The 18417-nt window shown below is 37.6% G+C and overlaps 1 protein-coding gene across 7 annotated transcripts in view; it reads right to left on the minus strand.

Moving 5' to 3' along the window:
• LOC124171637 overlaps window positions 1–18417 on the minus strand; it is a 152845-nt gene that overhangs the window by 64993 nt on the left and 69435 nt on the right. For all 7 annotated transcript variants that reach the window (XM_046550841.1, XM_046550845.1, XM_046550844.1 and 4 more), the window contains exons 2-3: window positions 1281–1463; window positions 567–707 (exon numbers count right to left, since the gene is read on the minus strand). In XM_046550841.1, coding sequence (XP_046406797.1) covers window positions 567–707; window positions 1281–1463 — 324 coding nt within the window. The remainder of the gene's footprint in view (window positions 1–566; window positions 708–1280; window positions 1464–18417) is intronic.

Below are 18417 nucleotides of genomic sequence, written 5' to 3' on the forward strand. Positions count from 1 at the left end.
CTAACAAAAATATGTCAGAAAATATTCAAGTGATTCAAAAAAAAAATGAGGAACAAACTGCTCCCTTAAAACTTCAACTGAGAACCAACACCTGGTGATTAAAAGGTCACTAATTATCATCTAAGGAGAGGATCACATAATACTTACATGATCAATGAATACATTAAACTGGACTTCAAAAATTATTTTATGTTTAGAGGGATAGAACGAGCCTCATGTGTAGTGGGGTGGTCACCTGTCATTTGCAATATTCTTTTTTGCATCTTCTTGGGAACCCTCCTAAGACATGCAATTTTACTAAAAACAGAATCGCTGAAATTTCAGCTCAATGTGACCAAATTCACTTACGCCACATGAAGGCTTAAGTTTGTACAAACATATTACAGGTTGGAAAATAATTTTTTTTTAATTATTTCTCATACAAATACCCTCAACATCCAACTTCATTAAAATTAAGATATGAAAGTAAGATCATATATATCGACCAACTTCCAGCCTTGTAAAAAAATATTTTACATTTGAAATCTTGGTCAACACACAGGCAAAGTGACTGCTTCAATACTCACAGAATAAAACAGCAACATATTCTGTATCTTCAACAATTTTTCCCAGGATCTTTGCATTGACTTCTTCTATCCTATCGGGTAAATCCATAGCCTCTAAGCTTGTTAAGAAATCCAAGACTTGCTCTTCATCCATCAGGTCACCTAAAAGCCAAGATAAAAAAAGGTACATTTCATCAATCCATAGAAAAATTAGTATTTACATGATGCATTTCCATGGAATTAAAAGGAAATTTAAGGATAAATAATATTTGTCATTTGTTTAAACAAGTTGATTGCAAATTTTGAGGCAAAAAGAGGATGATTTACATAAATAATCAAGGAGTTAACAGTATCATAATCCATGTACGTCCATGGGAATTAAATACAAAGAAATCAACTTAATCCAAGTAAAATTTTGATTTTAAAATTTACAGAAATGAAACATGGGATTTTCTCAGCTCAGATCACCTGGAGTGGAATCACACCTTGTATCAGGCACTGCTCAACCCTATCACATTAGCACATGAAAGAATCAGATAAAATCAAAACATGAAGAAACAACTTAGATAGTACATAATTGTGGTATACTCAATAAAAGAGCACACATACAAAAATTTTAAAAAATTTGGAGGGACAATGACTCCAAATTCCCCTGACTAAAGAAATATTCTTTGCAATCAGCTCCTTTTTTAACAGGATACTTAAAACAATAAAATATTGACTTTATATACTGACCATCGTATATAATTGGCTCTTTCTCCCTAAAGTAAGTAAGAGCTGGAAAGTTCTTGATCCCATATTGTTTCGCCAGTCGTTTGTCATTTATCTTGACAAAATCCACACCAAAAACGTCTGTGTCGTCGTCGATCTTCTCGAGCTCAGCCAGCACCTTGTCGCATGTCAGGCAGCTGCGAGCATCTGTACAAAGAAACAAAAGGTAAAATTAGTTTTTCATTAATGCCAAGCTGGGTAAAATGCCTCTGCCTGCTCTTCACTGCCCATTCAGATCCCATTAGAAATTGAAATACCGTTATGTTCAATTTATTTACTTATACAAGAAATCCTTTATCAAAGACATTGAAAATTAAGTACAACACTTTAAATGATAGAGGAATAGGTTTCTTATAAACTAAATGCATGATAGCAATAAGGGTATATTAAAATTTTCTTTTTCGATCTAATTCTTGCAAAAGTAAGACCCATTGATACTACTCTTAAGCACATATGTTTTTCAAGTTACATATTATGAGTCCAAGATATTTGGAATCTTTGAGGCTGTGAGCAAGCTTTGGACTGATTGAATGATACAAAATAGATGTGTTTCAGGGCAGTAGAAAAGAAATCATCATGGTGCCTGACCAAGGAACTGGGCGGGACATGGAAAGAAAAATATTAGGGAAATACAGAACAAAAAAGAATACACTGTTTAATGCCGGGATGATAAATTACTATGATAAAAACTGATGAGTATTCAAAGGACTTTAAACGTTCTCTAAACTTTTTCTTTTTCACTCCCTGGTTCTAGGTTTGTCTCTCAGAACCAGTGGCGTAGCCAGGGGTGGGTTCCTGGGGTCCGCACCCACCCCAAAATATAAAAACACAATTATTTCCTTCATAAAAGAAAAATTATTGAAAAATCATGAATTTACAAAATATTTCTTCAGAAAATGAAGTTTTTTTTATTATAAAAAGTGTTAAAATTAGTTTAAAACCCTCTACTTAGTACCCTGTTTTTCAAAAATTTTCCCCCTGGTTTTAGATCCCTCCCAAACGAAATTCCTGGCTACGCCACTGCCCAGAACCATGGGCATTACCATACGTCCATGGTTTAGCTTGCATAGTAGATTGCAGATCTGCACAAACTATCGTGTGCTGAAATCATGCCTTACACATCAGCACCGAACCCAAATCTGACACCAACACACCTTCCCACGTTTACTAGCCACACGTCTTTTCGTATAATTGTTACTTATCTTAAATGAGAGAAGTAACAAGTGCCTTGGAATTGTCGAAATTCAAATTTGCCTTGGTGCCTCCACCTCAGAGGTAGTTAAATCCTAGATGACTCCGAAAATAATTTTTATCCACCTGATGGAACAACATGGCCATGAAATTCGTAGGTATGGTATTTGGAGGAGGCGACCGACAGCTGAGGTCATTTGCGCCATGAGGGAAGGGTAGGTGAGGAAGGGTGGAGGGAAACCTGGCATCGGCATTAGCCTGCTCTTAACGAAAGGCGCCAAGGGGACCACGGCTTAATGTCCCATCCGACGGACGGAGTGTTGCGCTTGAAATGTCCTCCACACAATATTCAAGCAGGGATCGGGCAGTCTCTGAAAATTCTCTGCCGCTGCCGGGATTTGAACCCGGGCTCACGGGGTGGGAAGCCAACACTCTAGCAATCACACCAACCCGATCACCCCCATGAAATTCGAAGCTATTTTTGTCAGAGACCTTCGTTTTGGTACTATTCAGGATTTAAATTTTCAATAATAATAATAACCTGAAATGAAACTTTCTAAGGCCATCACTAGCAATAATTCCATTAAGCATGCTAACGTCAACGAGCCCGAAGGTTGCTCCGTCAAGGTATGTAATACGCTTGCGCGTAGTGTGCAATGTGACACATAGCTCTCAGGATAAACACAAAGTCAATAAGATGCAGAAAGTGACCGTGGCTTGAATAACTTCTTCCAACATTTGGCTATATTATAATAAAATTCGAGTGCTAGTTGCATGAAGATATCCTTTTGAGTCTCCGTCTTTGTAATGAAATATTTCGATCAATGACCATCAAGCACATATCAAACATATAAATTCTCATTAATGTCAGAAACGGAAGATGCAGTTTTCCTTGTAAAAGGAGATACAAACAGATATCATGCCTCCGAAATGTACCAAAATATAAAAAAATGTAATCTAGTTCTTGCTAAATTTTATTTCACTCCTTCCACTGAGGGCTAAGTAATCAAACATTTTACATTAATCCAATACGAATTTGGCTGGGTAGCATTAATTAAAATGTAGACAAATCATATAAACGCTAAATCTAGTTTGATAATAAATAGCTCTAGTTTCCGCAGAAAAACACCGAATACCCAGGATAAGCTCCTGCCGGTAAGTTGAAAGTCATTCCAGGAGCTCGATTCTGTAAATGTCATATGGCTGTAACAAGCAGATTTCGTCAATTTATTGACGGCTACGACGCTGGAGCGATTCTGAAACTTTTTAGTGACGTCACTCTGACTGCCGCGTCCGTGAAAGTATTCACGGCCATGAGGGCCCGTGGCAGTTTCGTTGCGGCAATGCGCTCAAAATTTTCAACATGAATTTCCGCTATGATTGTTTATTAATAGCACATTATTCATTAATTACGATGGTGGTTATTTTATATTGTCACTTCCCATGAATGAAATTCATTAAAAATAAATAAAAGAAATGCGTAAAGTTAAACTTACATCCGCGTACTATTTGAATTGATTCGCCTTTATTGCGATTGAAGTTGGTGAGAAGTTAAACCTTGCGCTGTGGGTTTGACGATTATCTTTATATATACTGGAATGTGCAAGTCAAATACTCACAACTTAATGTTCATTATAATTTGGAGTAGAACCAATGGTTACTGCGCTAAACAAGGTGCTATATAAAAAGTACTGTGCGGTATGGAATGTTAACAGATTCATTTAATATTTATTTCGTAAGTTCAAGCCTTAGATTCATTTTTATTAAGGAGAATGGAGGCTCTTTACATAGTTCCGCTACTGTTGCATGAGCATCAACGTCGACGGAGGCAACAGATGCACATACTTCGGCGGCAGATACGCGATATCAACAATCCCTTCGAGATGCAGGAAGAAGATTTAATAGTTTTGTTCCGCGTATCTCGAGAATTGGCGATGGATATTGTCGCTGAGCTCACACAACTATTAATTCGTAGACGTTCAAGTGGCTTGCCGGGGCATGCTTTAGTACGCCAAGGTAAACATTAATCATCCATTCCATCTCTCCCATGCATTATTGCTGCCGTTCAGTCACATGACCAACATGATTTTTTCCGTTGACATAACAGAAATACAAAGGCATGTAAACATTTAGTCCTCTGGCAGAAACTATTAATAATCAACTCGTATCCGCACTAAAGCATTTTCACCAATATAAATCGTGAATAGTGGCATGTGCTTGTACAATCTGAAATATGCACGACAGCGCATTTAAAATTGTGTACTGAAATGATGAGAACTCCTCAAACATACGAAATGATGAGAACAGCATACGAGAATGAACCATAGTAAGATAATAAAATAACACTTGTTCTCATTCCGCGTAAGCATTTGCTCCAGATTATGAGAATATTACTGCTAGTTGTGCAATTACCTGCCTGCTACGTGATAACTGGCTTTGATACGCAACACCTGACAACATATAAAAGAGGTAATATACAGTTAATAGCTATAAACTAAGCAACCGTAACTTTATTAATAGGAACTTTTAAAAGAAAAGACTGAACTCAAATTTGAGTAAAGTCTTGTCTCCTAAAGGAGTGAATCTGCCATGGCATTGCGCATGTTCCTCCATGGTAACTGAAGTTGAAGTTGACCGCTGAAGTAAGTTTGTGTCGAAGATTCTGATTCGTTCTTCGCATCCGCACAGCTATCAACATAAGAAACTCAAGTGATCGTTCGCAACCCGTCAAACATCTCACGACGCTGGCTGGCAGAATCGCTCGAACGCCCTTGACGGTGAGAGGCGTCAGAACTCCACTGTGATTTGAAGCAACCGAAACGTAGATATGACATTTAGAGAATCGAGCTGCAGGAAATAATTAAGCCATGTACAAAACATAAAAATGTCCTCACTCTTGATTACTTTGCTTTCGTTGAATGCTTTACTAGCACGTCTCGTGGGCCAATATTGCGAGCCAGAGTAATCCGAAAAGGGGAATATTCGACATTAAATTAGTACGCCAAGACAGGGATGAGGAGTTTTCTGGAAGAGATTTCCATAATCCGACAAATTAACATTCGTATTTGATTAATCTAGATCGTTTGATTATGTTTTATCCAATCGAATGCGGAAAATGAAAATGAGATGGACCCAAGTTACAAGAGAATAGAATGTTTTTAATTAATATCTTGGCATGCTTCAGAGCAGAGATTCCATGCGGCCCGTGGGCCGCGAGTCGGACAATGTCGGTTTGCGGCCTTGTTTGCGAGCGGTTTGATATACTTGCGCTTAAAGGTCTTGGCTCGAAAGATTTCGTGCAGCGTGTAATAACGGAAAGCATATCTTGATATAGATAGCTCCTGATTTTTCAGGAAGTTAACCATATGCTGGAGAGAGAAGAAGTCACTCATAACACGATCACGTTTCAATATCTCTTCTCAGCTATTTATTGGTACACATATTGCCTTATCCTCATAGCTATACTGCACACAATGCATAAATTGTTTGCGCGTTGCATATCGATACGGAGCATATTGCTAAACTGTCCTCTTGAGTTCGTTGCGCTGCATGCTTGATAGATAATTGGAATTACTAAGCGGTTGACCTCGAAGGAAACCTTTTCATTGAATTTCATTCCACTTTCTATAATTAGACACCTGAGTAGCGCCCTGAAGGTCGCAGACAATAGCAGCAACTGTAGTGATGCCCGTTTTGTCCCATCTGGAGACCTAGGATTGGAATTTTGAGACCTAATTCCACAATCTGTACGAGAGTTAAGAATTGTACACGCTAACCCCATATTTTCTGGCGATAAATCAACTTTAGTTCTTTTAAATGAATGGAGGGTAATTAATTATTTCCAATTAACTTCCCATTTGGCTCTCGGCCCAATAATTCCCAACACAGGATTTCGAAGTAAGAAAGGCAATGGTTTTGATACATCTCCAAGATGAAGGGTGAGATTTGAATTCTTTATTTTCCATTGCAGTCACAAAAATACATGCCAATTACATAGAACCTTCAAAAATAAATTTATACTATTTTCTCATCAAGCTATCTTCACTCGGGAATTGTTTTGCGTTTTTTTACCGTTGGATTACGTATAGATAAAATTCCCTAGTTTAAAAGAATACTTTCGGAGCAAAGGGAGCCCCACTTCTGAGAAATATGAAGATGATTTTAGAAAGATAGGACTACTGATCATCCAAATTAATGGCAAGCAATACACATGACGGAGAAATGCATTCCGGACAACGACGAAACGAGTGCATCGAGCAGAAATGGCACAGAACGACTAATAGACGTAGAATTAAGTAAAAATGGCTCAAGGAAGTAAAATTGCAGAAAAATCCTTAACCTCAAGTCCATGCAAACTGATTTTCCAAGACATTCATTAATTGGAATGGGAAAAATCGTAAGTAATCATATACATTAAAATTACCTCATAAAATCCATTCGAATACACCAGGATATTACTATTAACTTCGCATAATTATACGGCTCGGCTAAAAAAATTCCCAAAAAATAATGAAGCCGACCATTATTCAATTGACGTCATTCCAACAACTTTCCCGCGATAATGGCACACTCACGTTGTATCTGGCATTCCCGGAGTATGTTTTAAACGAAGCCTAGACAGATTTTCACCAGACCAATGACCAATATTGAACAGTATTTTGCTAAAATATTTGTAAATGTTTTGATGTCATCAAAACTGCGTTGACCTGATGATAAATGCTTGAAACTTCATGACGATCAAAAAAAATCAGAGAAAAATTATTTTCTGGTAAACACAGCAGTGCATCTTTTTTTCGTCTTTAATACATAGCCATTTCACCCGGTGGAATGGATGCCCTAATGATTAATATCATTGCATGAATTCGGATGTTTAAGGGCAAAATGCATTTTATCATCATTTAATAAGAAGGCGATACAATCTTATAGGTCATATCTTGAGAAATGATGGCCTGATGAAGAAAATCGTCGACGGACAAGTAGATGTCAAGAACGCTAAAGGAAGACATCGAACGAAATATATGGAACAGGTAAAGGAGAATGTGAAAGAAAAGAAATACGTAGGTGTGAAAAGATAAGCTGATGGCAGAATTGAGTCGAGGGCTGCGTCCAACCAATCTTAGGATTATTGACCAGTGATGATGTAGATTAGACATGGTATTGGAAATTACCACGGAAATGATATTTAATTAGTTTCTCGGTGGAAAAAAGCGAATCAAAGGGAATGATAGGAAAGATTCTAATGCAGACAAAAATTCTATCCTGCTGGCCCAGAGAAGGGGACGCATGTAGAGGACTGTCACGGCTTCCCGTCAAATCCACACGCCGCCCGCAGTAGACTTCCACAGATCGCCACCAGGAGGAGCCTCCAGCGCCGCCAGGTTGGCGAGCGGACCTCGAATCCTCCGACCAATGACAGCAATGCCGACGGCGGGGCGAAACTTACTCCCGCGGGCGCGGGGCTATGTAAAGCGTTAGAAGGTCGCCGGGCCTCCTGGTTGGTCATGCGGTGCGCTCAGCGTGGCGGCCCGCGGGTCAAACGAATGACGGTTTTTCAACGTGGCGCGGAAGAAGATGGTGGTTTCCTTCAAATTAGCGGAATTCTTCTAAGGGCCTGCAGCTCTATGGGAAAATCCGGGAGGCCATTTTAGGAGAAGGGAACTCCCAGAATAGAAGCGGCCGGGTGGATGAGTTTGTGAAGAGGGTGAGCTCACTAAAAATACGTGCGTGGAATGGTGGCCACAGTAGCGCGAGTGGCAGCGAGGAGAGGGGTTGAGGGGGAGGGGAGAGGGGGACGTAATGGAGGAGGAGAGAGGGGTGGGGCGAGGACGGGTGGGGGTGGAGGGACAAGAAGGGAAAGTAAAGACGGTAGGAAAATTGAATGAAAGACGAGCAAAGAGCATTATTTCGGGCGGGGAGACTTACGGGTTCCGTTCAAACAGGCGACAAGCCGTCGAATGACACAATCCCAGTGAGCAGTGTCTGAGATAATGGGTTTACGTAAAAATTATTTCTTATTCCCGACTCATTCCCTTTTATTCACCTTACTGCCACCGAGAAATGAAGTAAATATCATATCCGTGGCAATCTCAAAGTATGATTTTATAACGGCATACTAATCTAGTGATGGTAATATACATTTGGCTTTTTACCACACGTATTTATGTACTGATCTTGATCTTATGAGCATCCATTCCATCGGGTGCCATTGCTATGAATTATGGACGAAGAAAAGATGCATTACTGCATCTACCCGCAACTTATTGTGCTCGATATAACGCTCAAACGTGGGGCACAAATAATGGGTGGACATACCAGTATACCGTACACTAAAATTTCATTTTATCGAATTTTCAGATGAACTTTATCTCACTTCGTCACCTGAATCATGCTTTGGTAAATTTCTAAATTGTATCAGCAAAAAATTAGACTCCTTGTGAAAATTTATAAGTACTATAAAAACCCAACAAGCATCTCATTACAAACAATACCAAATATATTTTCTAAAATTAGTCGTAACTCAGCTCCTTTCGCTTCCTTGAAGCTGAGACCAATTTTAAGATACTATGAATGACTTAATGAGGGCATCACATTATATCCTTAAGTGTTTTACCCTTTCCAACCAAGATTTCCATGCCCTGACTGTTGTGACATGTAATTATATTTGGGACACGTACAGGGACCAGATGTTTATAAAATACTCAGTAAACTTACACAGAAATATCGTTTTTCATGTAGAAAAACCAACTCAACTTCATGTTCTGGTGTACTGAAAGGACGGCCTAGAAATGTTCACATAATAAAACACTAAGCCATCTATAATGATATTTAGAAAGTAATTACTGCGGATAGAGTCTCAATCACTGTTGGCTGTTCATTGCCCTTTTCACAGAAAAAAGCAACTTTTCAATTCAGCCTTTTGCGGATCTCTTGAGGCGGCTATTTTTAATATTATTGCAAATATAGAGACACATCTATGGTCCGAGATTAATGGAAAAAATAAGTACTATTAGTTTGAAATCAAAAACGGTTTGTTCCTTTTCTCAACATTTTTGGCAGTAATCCCAATCTGCTTATGGCAAAGCCTCCAACATCCGTATTAGCACAAAGTAAGTTCCCATTAAAACCAGGCGAAGTAAACAGTTGAGCTAGCATGGCGAATTTGAAACCAAGTACTTTTATTTAAAGACTGGTTTTCCGTAAAACTCAAAAACTGGATGAGAAGAGTGGCGTTTCGCCACATTTTTTCGTCGTGGCTATCGTTTTACTTTTGTTCTCAAATATTTTTTTATGTAATTACTTTCACTTTTGTGTGAAATAATTTTGCCATGACAGGCTCAAAATTACGGTGCATTAAACATTATAACACTATTTTTTCGTCTTATCTCCAACTCAGAAGCTATTGCACTTTATTGCCTTCAAAACCTTGATCGAGACGAAAATTAAAAAAAATAATATTCAGGAATTTCACAAAGTCGATGAATATGAGGTCCCTCTAACAAAAATGTCCAAAAGGAAAAACAGAAGCATTCATCGCAATTTTGATATTTTACAATCTCTAATGATGGGTCACAAATGAAATCGGAGCTCGTTTATTCCGACATATAATTAGAATTATTTTGTGGTCAAATAAGGTAAAACAGTTTCATTATTTTTAGTAGAGTGCAGTGACTTTATTCAAATTTATAATTTTATTTAAAAAACTACATATCCAGGTTATTACATCTAAAAGTGCACAAATCAAAGTCAAACATCAAGATCTGTCTAAATCAACACGGCCCATGACCCTAAAAACATTATAACATTACAGCGTCGTAAAAATTTAAGTGAATATGGATAATAATTCAAAAAAAAAGTATCAAATTCCAAACAGGAATAATTTCCCAGGTCGGTGATCGCAAATAAGATTACAATGGACGTCCAAAGACTATATGAAATGGCGTCAAAATAATACATGACTACATACGAAAGCCCACATCGAGGCTTACCCTGACATCAAAGAGGAACATACTAACGAGTACCGTATCGATTTTCGTTTCGCTTAATGAGATCAAGTACACCTCAAGAAAGTTGGCAGAGAAAAAAAGAGCACCGACCGTTTTTCTTACGGCTGAGAATGATCCACGTTTGTGGTCCATTTCTGATGAAAGTAAAAGATTAGTTGGATCTATATAACACCGGTCACTTGTATTAGAGCAGTTTAAAGAAACGAGATCGGAGTTACAGAGAAGGAAATTGCGACTAGATAATTCATACCCTCGAATTTCGTTAACAGAAGGCGGTGCTCCGCTTGACTCCTAACGAGACAAAGGGCAACATAAGTAAAGTTCACAGTAAAATAGGTAAGTACAAGATTTTCTCCCCCTAAAAATCCTAGACTGCAGCTAAAATCAACTGATTCGTTATTTTTAAGGCCACTAGCTCCGCCAAAAAATATTCTAATCAATTTTATTTCTCCAATATCTTCCATTTTACGACACCGAGCAAGACACCGAATGCGGAAGGAACAAAAACAACTCACAAGGCAGTTCCTCGGACCCACCACGCAATCCATGTTTTAAGGATAAGTGCGAGATGAGGCGCAAACTTAACGTAACTCAGATAACGGGGTATGAGGATTACGTTATTTCGAGTATTTATACCATCCAAGAATGGCAAAAAGCAACTTAGATCGAACCCCAACGAATAGATGGAAAGAGTATTGCCTCCATAATAAAATGGAAGAACAATACGAACAGTAAACAAACAGTACGAATACGAAAAACATTTCGTGACGAAAAGAGAGAAGATCAAAACAAAACGTGAAAACTACCACAAGAGCAACGAAGCGTGCAGCATTGTACTTTCCAACACTATCCATTGAAGTGGCTTGAAGGAGATGAGGAAAAAGACGACAATGACACCTATTGACTGAGTGCCAATTTTTCATTTAATCTTGACTGCAGCTATTACTGGCAAATCCATGGAATGACTTTAATACCCATCATTAGTAACAAGCAATATATAGCCAGAGTGCACGTGAGTGCATAAGAGAATAGGAAAGGCGTTAAAAGCATGTTAAATCCAAAGGAGAGCAACTGGTTAGTATAAGAATAGAAGTACTGGTTCCTCAGAACTAATGTCCGATAAGTCATATGCAGGCCAAAAACAAAGCCAAAAAATACTAAAATAATGGTCGCAATAAAAATCGTTGGAACCCGAACGTCAATAATGTTTTAAAACGTTAGACAAAGAAAGTAATTGCTTCGCTAAGTGTGGACTTTGATAATGCGATATGCATATGCACTTGTAATGCTGATTTTTATGGCATGAATAACAAAAACAGCTCGGATTACAGGAAGCATAGCTTTCAATTCTCGTCTTGGAGAAGAAGAACGGATAAGATACACAAATAAAACGAAATAAATTTCAATAAATAAGTATTATATTCCAAATAAATGATAGAGCCCCAGTTATCAGCAGTTTTGATATTAACCTACCACTCTCTTAAGAATTCCGCATAACAGTTTCCACACTTACCTCCTCCTATTCATATTAGAGTTTCTAAACACCCTTCCAATATCTATTCGACTGTACTTTTTACTCGTACCTCGTTTCTACATTATCTTCCGTAGTTTCTCTTGAATTCAATTACCACTAAAGCGCATCACCCATTTCCAAAATATCGGCGAATATTAAATAAAGCTCTAGTCTGGCTGATGACCATTCTCGAGATATATATCATGGTAAATTAATTTCCATAATAAAGTCAACCAAAAATAGCAGTCTTAAGAGTACGCTGTCCAACACAAATAATGAGAAACACCTCGAGAAAATAAGCACTATAAAATTATCACTTATACAAATAAAACCAGCTTTTGACTATAAAATAAAATAAAGTATTACTATAGAATACTAAATTTTGAAGGAACTTTAATCTTTGATTAGTCCATAATAGTAAAGCCATGTAAAGTCAAATGGTTTCCAAGGAACCATGTCTTAATTCCTTATTTAGGAAGTCAGGTACATGACATTTACCACGGTCGTAGGGAATTATAGTATACTTGCAAAAACGGGCTGTTTTTGACCCTGAAGACCTCGGTTCGACTCTGAAAAAATTTCTAACCCAAGCGACAAAAAATTTCGTACTGTCCGATATTACACCCAATAGGAGAGCAAGTAATGGTAAGGTCAGTAAAGATATAACAGCTTAGTGAACTTTCATTTCTTCGCGCAGACTCGAATATTCTTTCTTTAAATATTTCACCAACATAGAGGTCGCCTATCATGAGATCAGAGCAGTTTTAACCAGATCGCAATTATTTTGAACGCATGAGTTTCCCAATAAGTAAATCAGGATAAAAAGCCGAAAAAACTTAACCATAGAGAATGCTGATGATTTATTCTGACCCCAAATGAAAGAGATACATGGGGTTCTCCACTCTGAACCGGCCGTGCAGAACACCATCCATTGAAGAGTAAGTGAAACTGAGATCTCGTGGAAATTGAGATAGATCCCCTGGCGCTCCGGTGCGTGCGATGAACAAAGCGTGGAGTGGGGTCTAAAAACCGGAGCGGCCGACAGTTTTAGAATAGAAACTGCAGACAGCACAAGATGGAACAAAAAAGATACTAGCAATGCGTCCCCCTTCGATGAGCGCGGAGGGAGGCGAACTGTATTTGAGAGCGCACAGTGATCTGCAACGCAAAAAAGCATCCGAAGGCAATTTTTACGATTTTTATTTTCAGCATTACAACAAAACATGAACGGACTAAAATGTGCACCTCGTTTTGGCCACTTTTACGCACTAGTTTCCAACAATTAGAAGATACCTCAAACGAATAAATGCGTTCAGCTGTGGTTGTAGCGAGCGAATCAGTGTCAAATATCAATTCATTTGATGGTTAAGTAATACATCAGCGGATCAATATAAGCTCACATTAAATAGAATTAAATGTGGTATATCTAAGTCTTCTCGTCAGTTTTAAGCACTTTTTCAACTGAAATAACATAACTAAACTTATGTAAAGTATAATATTTGCTGATGAAATAATCATTCCCTCTGTTTTCCATTTGGAGTCCCTGAAACAGTTGCGCAGAGTTTCGAGTGGAATCTACTACAATAGTTTTACTAACTTATTTTTTGACTTTTTGCTGTGAAATAATATTTTGCACAAAATTTCAGCCTTCGATATCAAAGTCTACTTTGTATATGATTGCACCCGCCGTGTGGCACTCTCGCTGTCACGGTTCGACGAAAGTCCTGGACAATAAAATTACTTAAATTCACCAAACGCTTTTTCTAAGCGTATTACAGCCATTAACCATTTTAATAAAGTAATTAAATTTTTAAATGATCAATCTTCGATTAAAATAATGAAAATATTGTAACGAAAAACAGGCCCAGAATGAAGAAAAAATTGCTGTATTTTGTTTTTGTTGAACAGTTGCAAGAAATTTGTTAGCTTGGAGAGAAGAAATGTCTTTCCATAAGATTATCATTAAATGGATATAAGTATTATTAAGCAGATATACTCTGTATGGAAGCCTTAACATAGGAAAGTACACATTTTTTAAAGCCAATGGCTCGCTCAATCGGCATCAATTACAAGGGATGGAAAATGTATAAAAATACGTAATGAATAGAAATACGTAATTATATTCATGATTAAGATGAAAAATGAAATTCCATCATTTCAGAAGACCCCTCTCCTTTTCCCAACGTGAAAAAATTGAAACCCATTCAAAATTAGAATCTGTTTACTCCATACAGGTTCAGCACTTCCTTCACATCATTAATTGGCCGCATCTGAGTGAATAAAATGGTAAAAAACCATCCCATAGGAAAAAAAATTAAAAACTTTTACCAGTTAAGCCTACCATAAATTATGGTATATTTGTAAATAATAAATTCACTTCGAGCTCCAAAATTTATCATATTATCCATCTTTTCTTCCTTCATTTACGGCGCAAAATTCACCAAAACGTAAAAAAATATTCAAATAATGATAAAATATCCTCAGCTGCAAGTATAGAATTAGGGCAACATTAAAGGAGGTTCAGGGAACGTGAAACGTAGAAAACATTCATACTGTGCATATCAAATATAGGTATGCATCAGGCAGGGTATGCCTTTAAGTAAAACAAATACATGAGTTAATGTTTTCCAGCAACTGAGTAAATGTAATTCCCATTTATCCGATTCTATATCACTGTGGAACAGCCAGAATTGACCTCAATTGAACTTCGTCATAATCATATTCTACGATTCCCGACATAAACTTCCCTCATTACACCTGGCGCTCAAATCCGCTGGCTTCATTTTTGACCCCACTCTGATCGCCGTCCAAGAAGACGCCCGTCATTTAGTATCTCCGACGGGGAATCCACACGAAGGAGACAAAGGGCTTCCCGCTGACGATAAGTGGGATTCCGTCACAATCCCGCCACTTCCATTCCATCCAGTGTGTCTTTCCGGCACGCATTCCAGGCCTCATTGTTTCTTATTTTGATGCGTTTAAAAGTAACCGCGACGGGTGGATCCGTCCACCGTTTGCACATAACTGCTGTCTCAAAGGGGTCCTGGCTGCATATCAAATAAGAGACAGCTGCGAGCCGATGATTAAGTTATATTATGGCGAAATCAACCCAATTTACGATGGTTTCCAGTAAATATAAAAAATACATTTACCTTATTACAAGAATATATTTAGCGTAAAACCCAGACGAAATAAATATCCTCGGTGGAAAAGAAGCATTCTTAAAAAGTGGGGAATTTTTCCCGGGAGGAATAAGAAAGTGGGAGGATTGGACAACATTCAGAAAAATAGTTTTTCGCTTAATATCCAAACATGAAACTCACAAAAGGCTGTGTTATATTCCGAAACATGATTTCATTGGTGTTGCGAGCAAAAAAGGAGTTATTATATCAAGTGTTTTTTAAAACTCCTAAATTCCTCTATCTTTCTGTTTTAAATAAATAACTAGTTATAAATGATGAAACACCACAGTAGAGCCTGCTGAGCCAGCTACTGCATGGACGTGTGATAGAGGGAGCTAGTGCACCGTCCATTCACATTAAAAAAAAGGTAGGTTAAAAGTTTTCGTGCAGATTGGAAGTGATAAAAGTAGAGTTCCATTTAAATTACGCTGCCTATACAAACAAATCTTGATCCTATGAGTACGATAACTTATCTCCTTTGATCTATCGCTTCCATCGACACTAGAAGTGCAGTAGAAGCAAATATCTAAATGACAGAAACTGTTACCAATCAAAAGAAAACTATCTGTCGTATCAAGAAATTTTACGCTGCATTGAAATTTAATGCCACATAAATTTCACAAAAGAAACCAAAAAGATACTCAAGTGGGGCCTGAAAAAAGTCTAATTTCAAGGTCCTGGTAAATAATCCTGGCAGAGGGATCACTAATTTGAAAATCTCCCACACATTCACCCACTCATTCTCATTGTAAAAAATTCTAGCTTCTGCCGCCTTCCTCCAAAATAAAAGATAATCACCAATCATACTTAATTTAGTATAATAATTTCAGCAAATCGGAAAGATCGATTTATGATTCATGCCAAGGTTTGGTTTTCAGTCCTTCGACTGATAAATAATATTATAGAAGCACATCTAGTGACCATGGCAGAGCCTTTTAAAAAAAACATTCTTAATATTCTGTAGTAACAAAAATGAAATACCCCAACGTCGACTCCTGTCAACCCGTTTTTGGCGAAACCAAAAATATTTTCCCAGAAAATTATTCAAAAGAGATATAGCTCCCCTGGTAACTGGAGTAAAAATTACACAGTAAAACGACTGCCCTAAATAAAGCTGATTCCATCATTGCAAGCAAAACTTTCAGCTGAGAGGATACATATACCTACTCGGATATATTTTTCCTTCGAGTCAAAGTCTGTTCAGTAAATCTAGAATTTAGCTCTTTTGAGATGTATCCAAGCAAGGTACACCCAGTTAGTGTGAAATTATGCGTAGATATTATTAAATACAAAATTCTTATAGGGTTCTTCACCAGGTCGAGATGTCCATTGCTTGCTTTCCGGTTCTCGACTAGGTGAGGCAGATGAGAGAGCCATAACGATGACGACGACGATCGAGCTGAGTAACAAATAGTCAGCAATGGAAAGCATGACCCGGTGAAATACCCGCGAGGGAGTTTATACAGATATTACATTCGCTTTTTCAGGAATTATATAGAGATAACATAATAAATGAAAATATTGGCAATAATTCACAAGAAGTATGGATGTAGTAAATCGGAACTCGTCGATTTAAATTCATTCCTGTGGAATCTATTTTATTATTATTTATTTCTTCAGATAGTTTGCCAGGAAAACTCACGTTCTAATTTCATTACGGAAGAAGTTGAGTGAAGTGTATTGTTGCGGACCACTATAACTGCTGGCGACGACATCGGAGATGCGCGAAGAAACGAGGGAAGGGAAATACTGCATCGCCCTGCATCGGTAATTGAACACGAACCTTGAGATACATTGGCAACTTAATGCACCTACTTCCGTTAAAGGATTAAAAGCTTCCGCTCCATAAAATAAATATTACGCTTCGGTTAAATTGAGCTCATGCCTCAAATCAGAAGCACCTAAGTATAATAGAATCACATTACATATACATGGAATCAGAAGCCTAAATATTTCTCGAGCAGCTGATTGAGAAAATAGCATACGATATTGCCATTGCATGGTTACGTACTTGCCAAACCAGGTGCTTCATTTAAAGCTCTTGACCGGCTCCGACCACTTCGAGGCATTTGATGATGTCCTTGAAAATGTTTCGAAGGCGTCGGAGCCGGTTGGGTGTTTTCAATAAATACATGGAGAACATATCAAAGAGAAATTCTACAATTACACGAAATTTCAGCAAGTAAGCCAGAAAACCATCGATTATATTATAAGAACGAGCTTAACGCATCACCACTCCTGTTCAAGAGCAGTAAAGCGGGTGGACAAAGATAGAATTGGCCTTCATCAACAAAACACCGATGATATGATAAATACGTTAGTGAGTAATTCATACCTTTCTTATTCACTGCATATATTCTTAAAAATTAAAAAAATGCAATTTTCCAGGAGGAGAATTTTCCCCGTTCAAATTAAAATTAATGATAATGGTCCGCCTGGCAGCCACAAATAATATCATTTTCTATCACTAATTCGAAAGGTCCAGAAATTATCAGGGAAACTTTATACAAGTATCTTCCTGCTTCGAGTGTATAGGATAATCACTTTCCGATTAAATAATGCATGAAACCACTGCCAAATAGGAAAAGGATAAGGGAAAAAATGAGCAAAATCGGTAGTTAGGGCCCAAACAATACTAATGGAATAAACCCAATTAAATTTCACGACAAAAAAATCATTAGTAAATACTAAATATATTAGAATTGCTAAAAAAAAGTCACATACGACAATCTCCTTCGACCTAGCACTCATTCAACAACTCCTTCAGACACCGAACTTTTCCATTCACAACTGCCTTAAATGTCGATACACCAAAACAATGAACATTTTTATGTTTCCAACTTTGAAAAGATGACCAAGATACTACCAGAGCGCTGCTGTATTGAATAAAGACTGGGTCACTTCTTCTTGATTGGTACAAGCTGTGGAATTGAGATCACAAAAGATTGACCCCGTCCCTCTTCCTCTATAGTATCTATAGGTAATAAATCCATGAAAAAATCTCCATTCATATATGCTAAAACATTTCGTTTGAAGAAAAAAATAGAGCATTATTTTACATCAGACTGAAATTTCTTTGATCCAAATATTCATTGCAGCCCATTAAAAAACTTCGAAAGAAAACACGCTCACAAAGAGTGTTTTGGAAAATATCTAGCGCCTGACGTAGGCTCACTGTGAGGGAAAACAAAACATCTATTGACTCCTGTTCC

Source organism: Ischnura elegans, chromosome X (genome assembly GCF_921293095.1).
Source record: "Ischnura elegans chromosome X, ioIscEleg1.1, whole genome shotgun sequence".
Taxonomy (NCBI): Eukaryota; Metazoa; Arthropoda; class Insecta; order Odonata; family Coenagrionidae; genus Ischnura; species Ischnura elegans.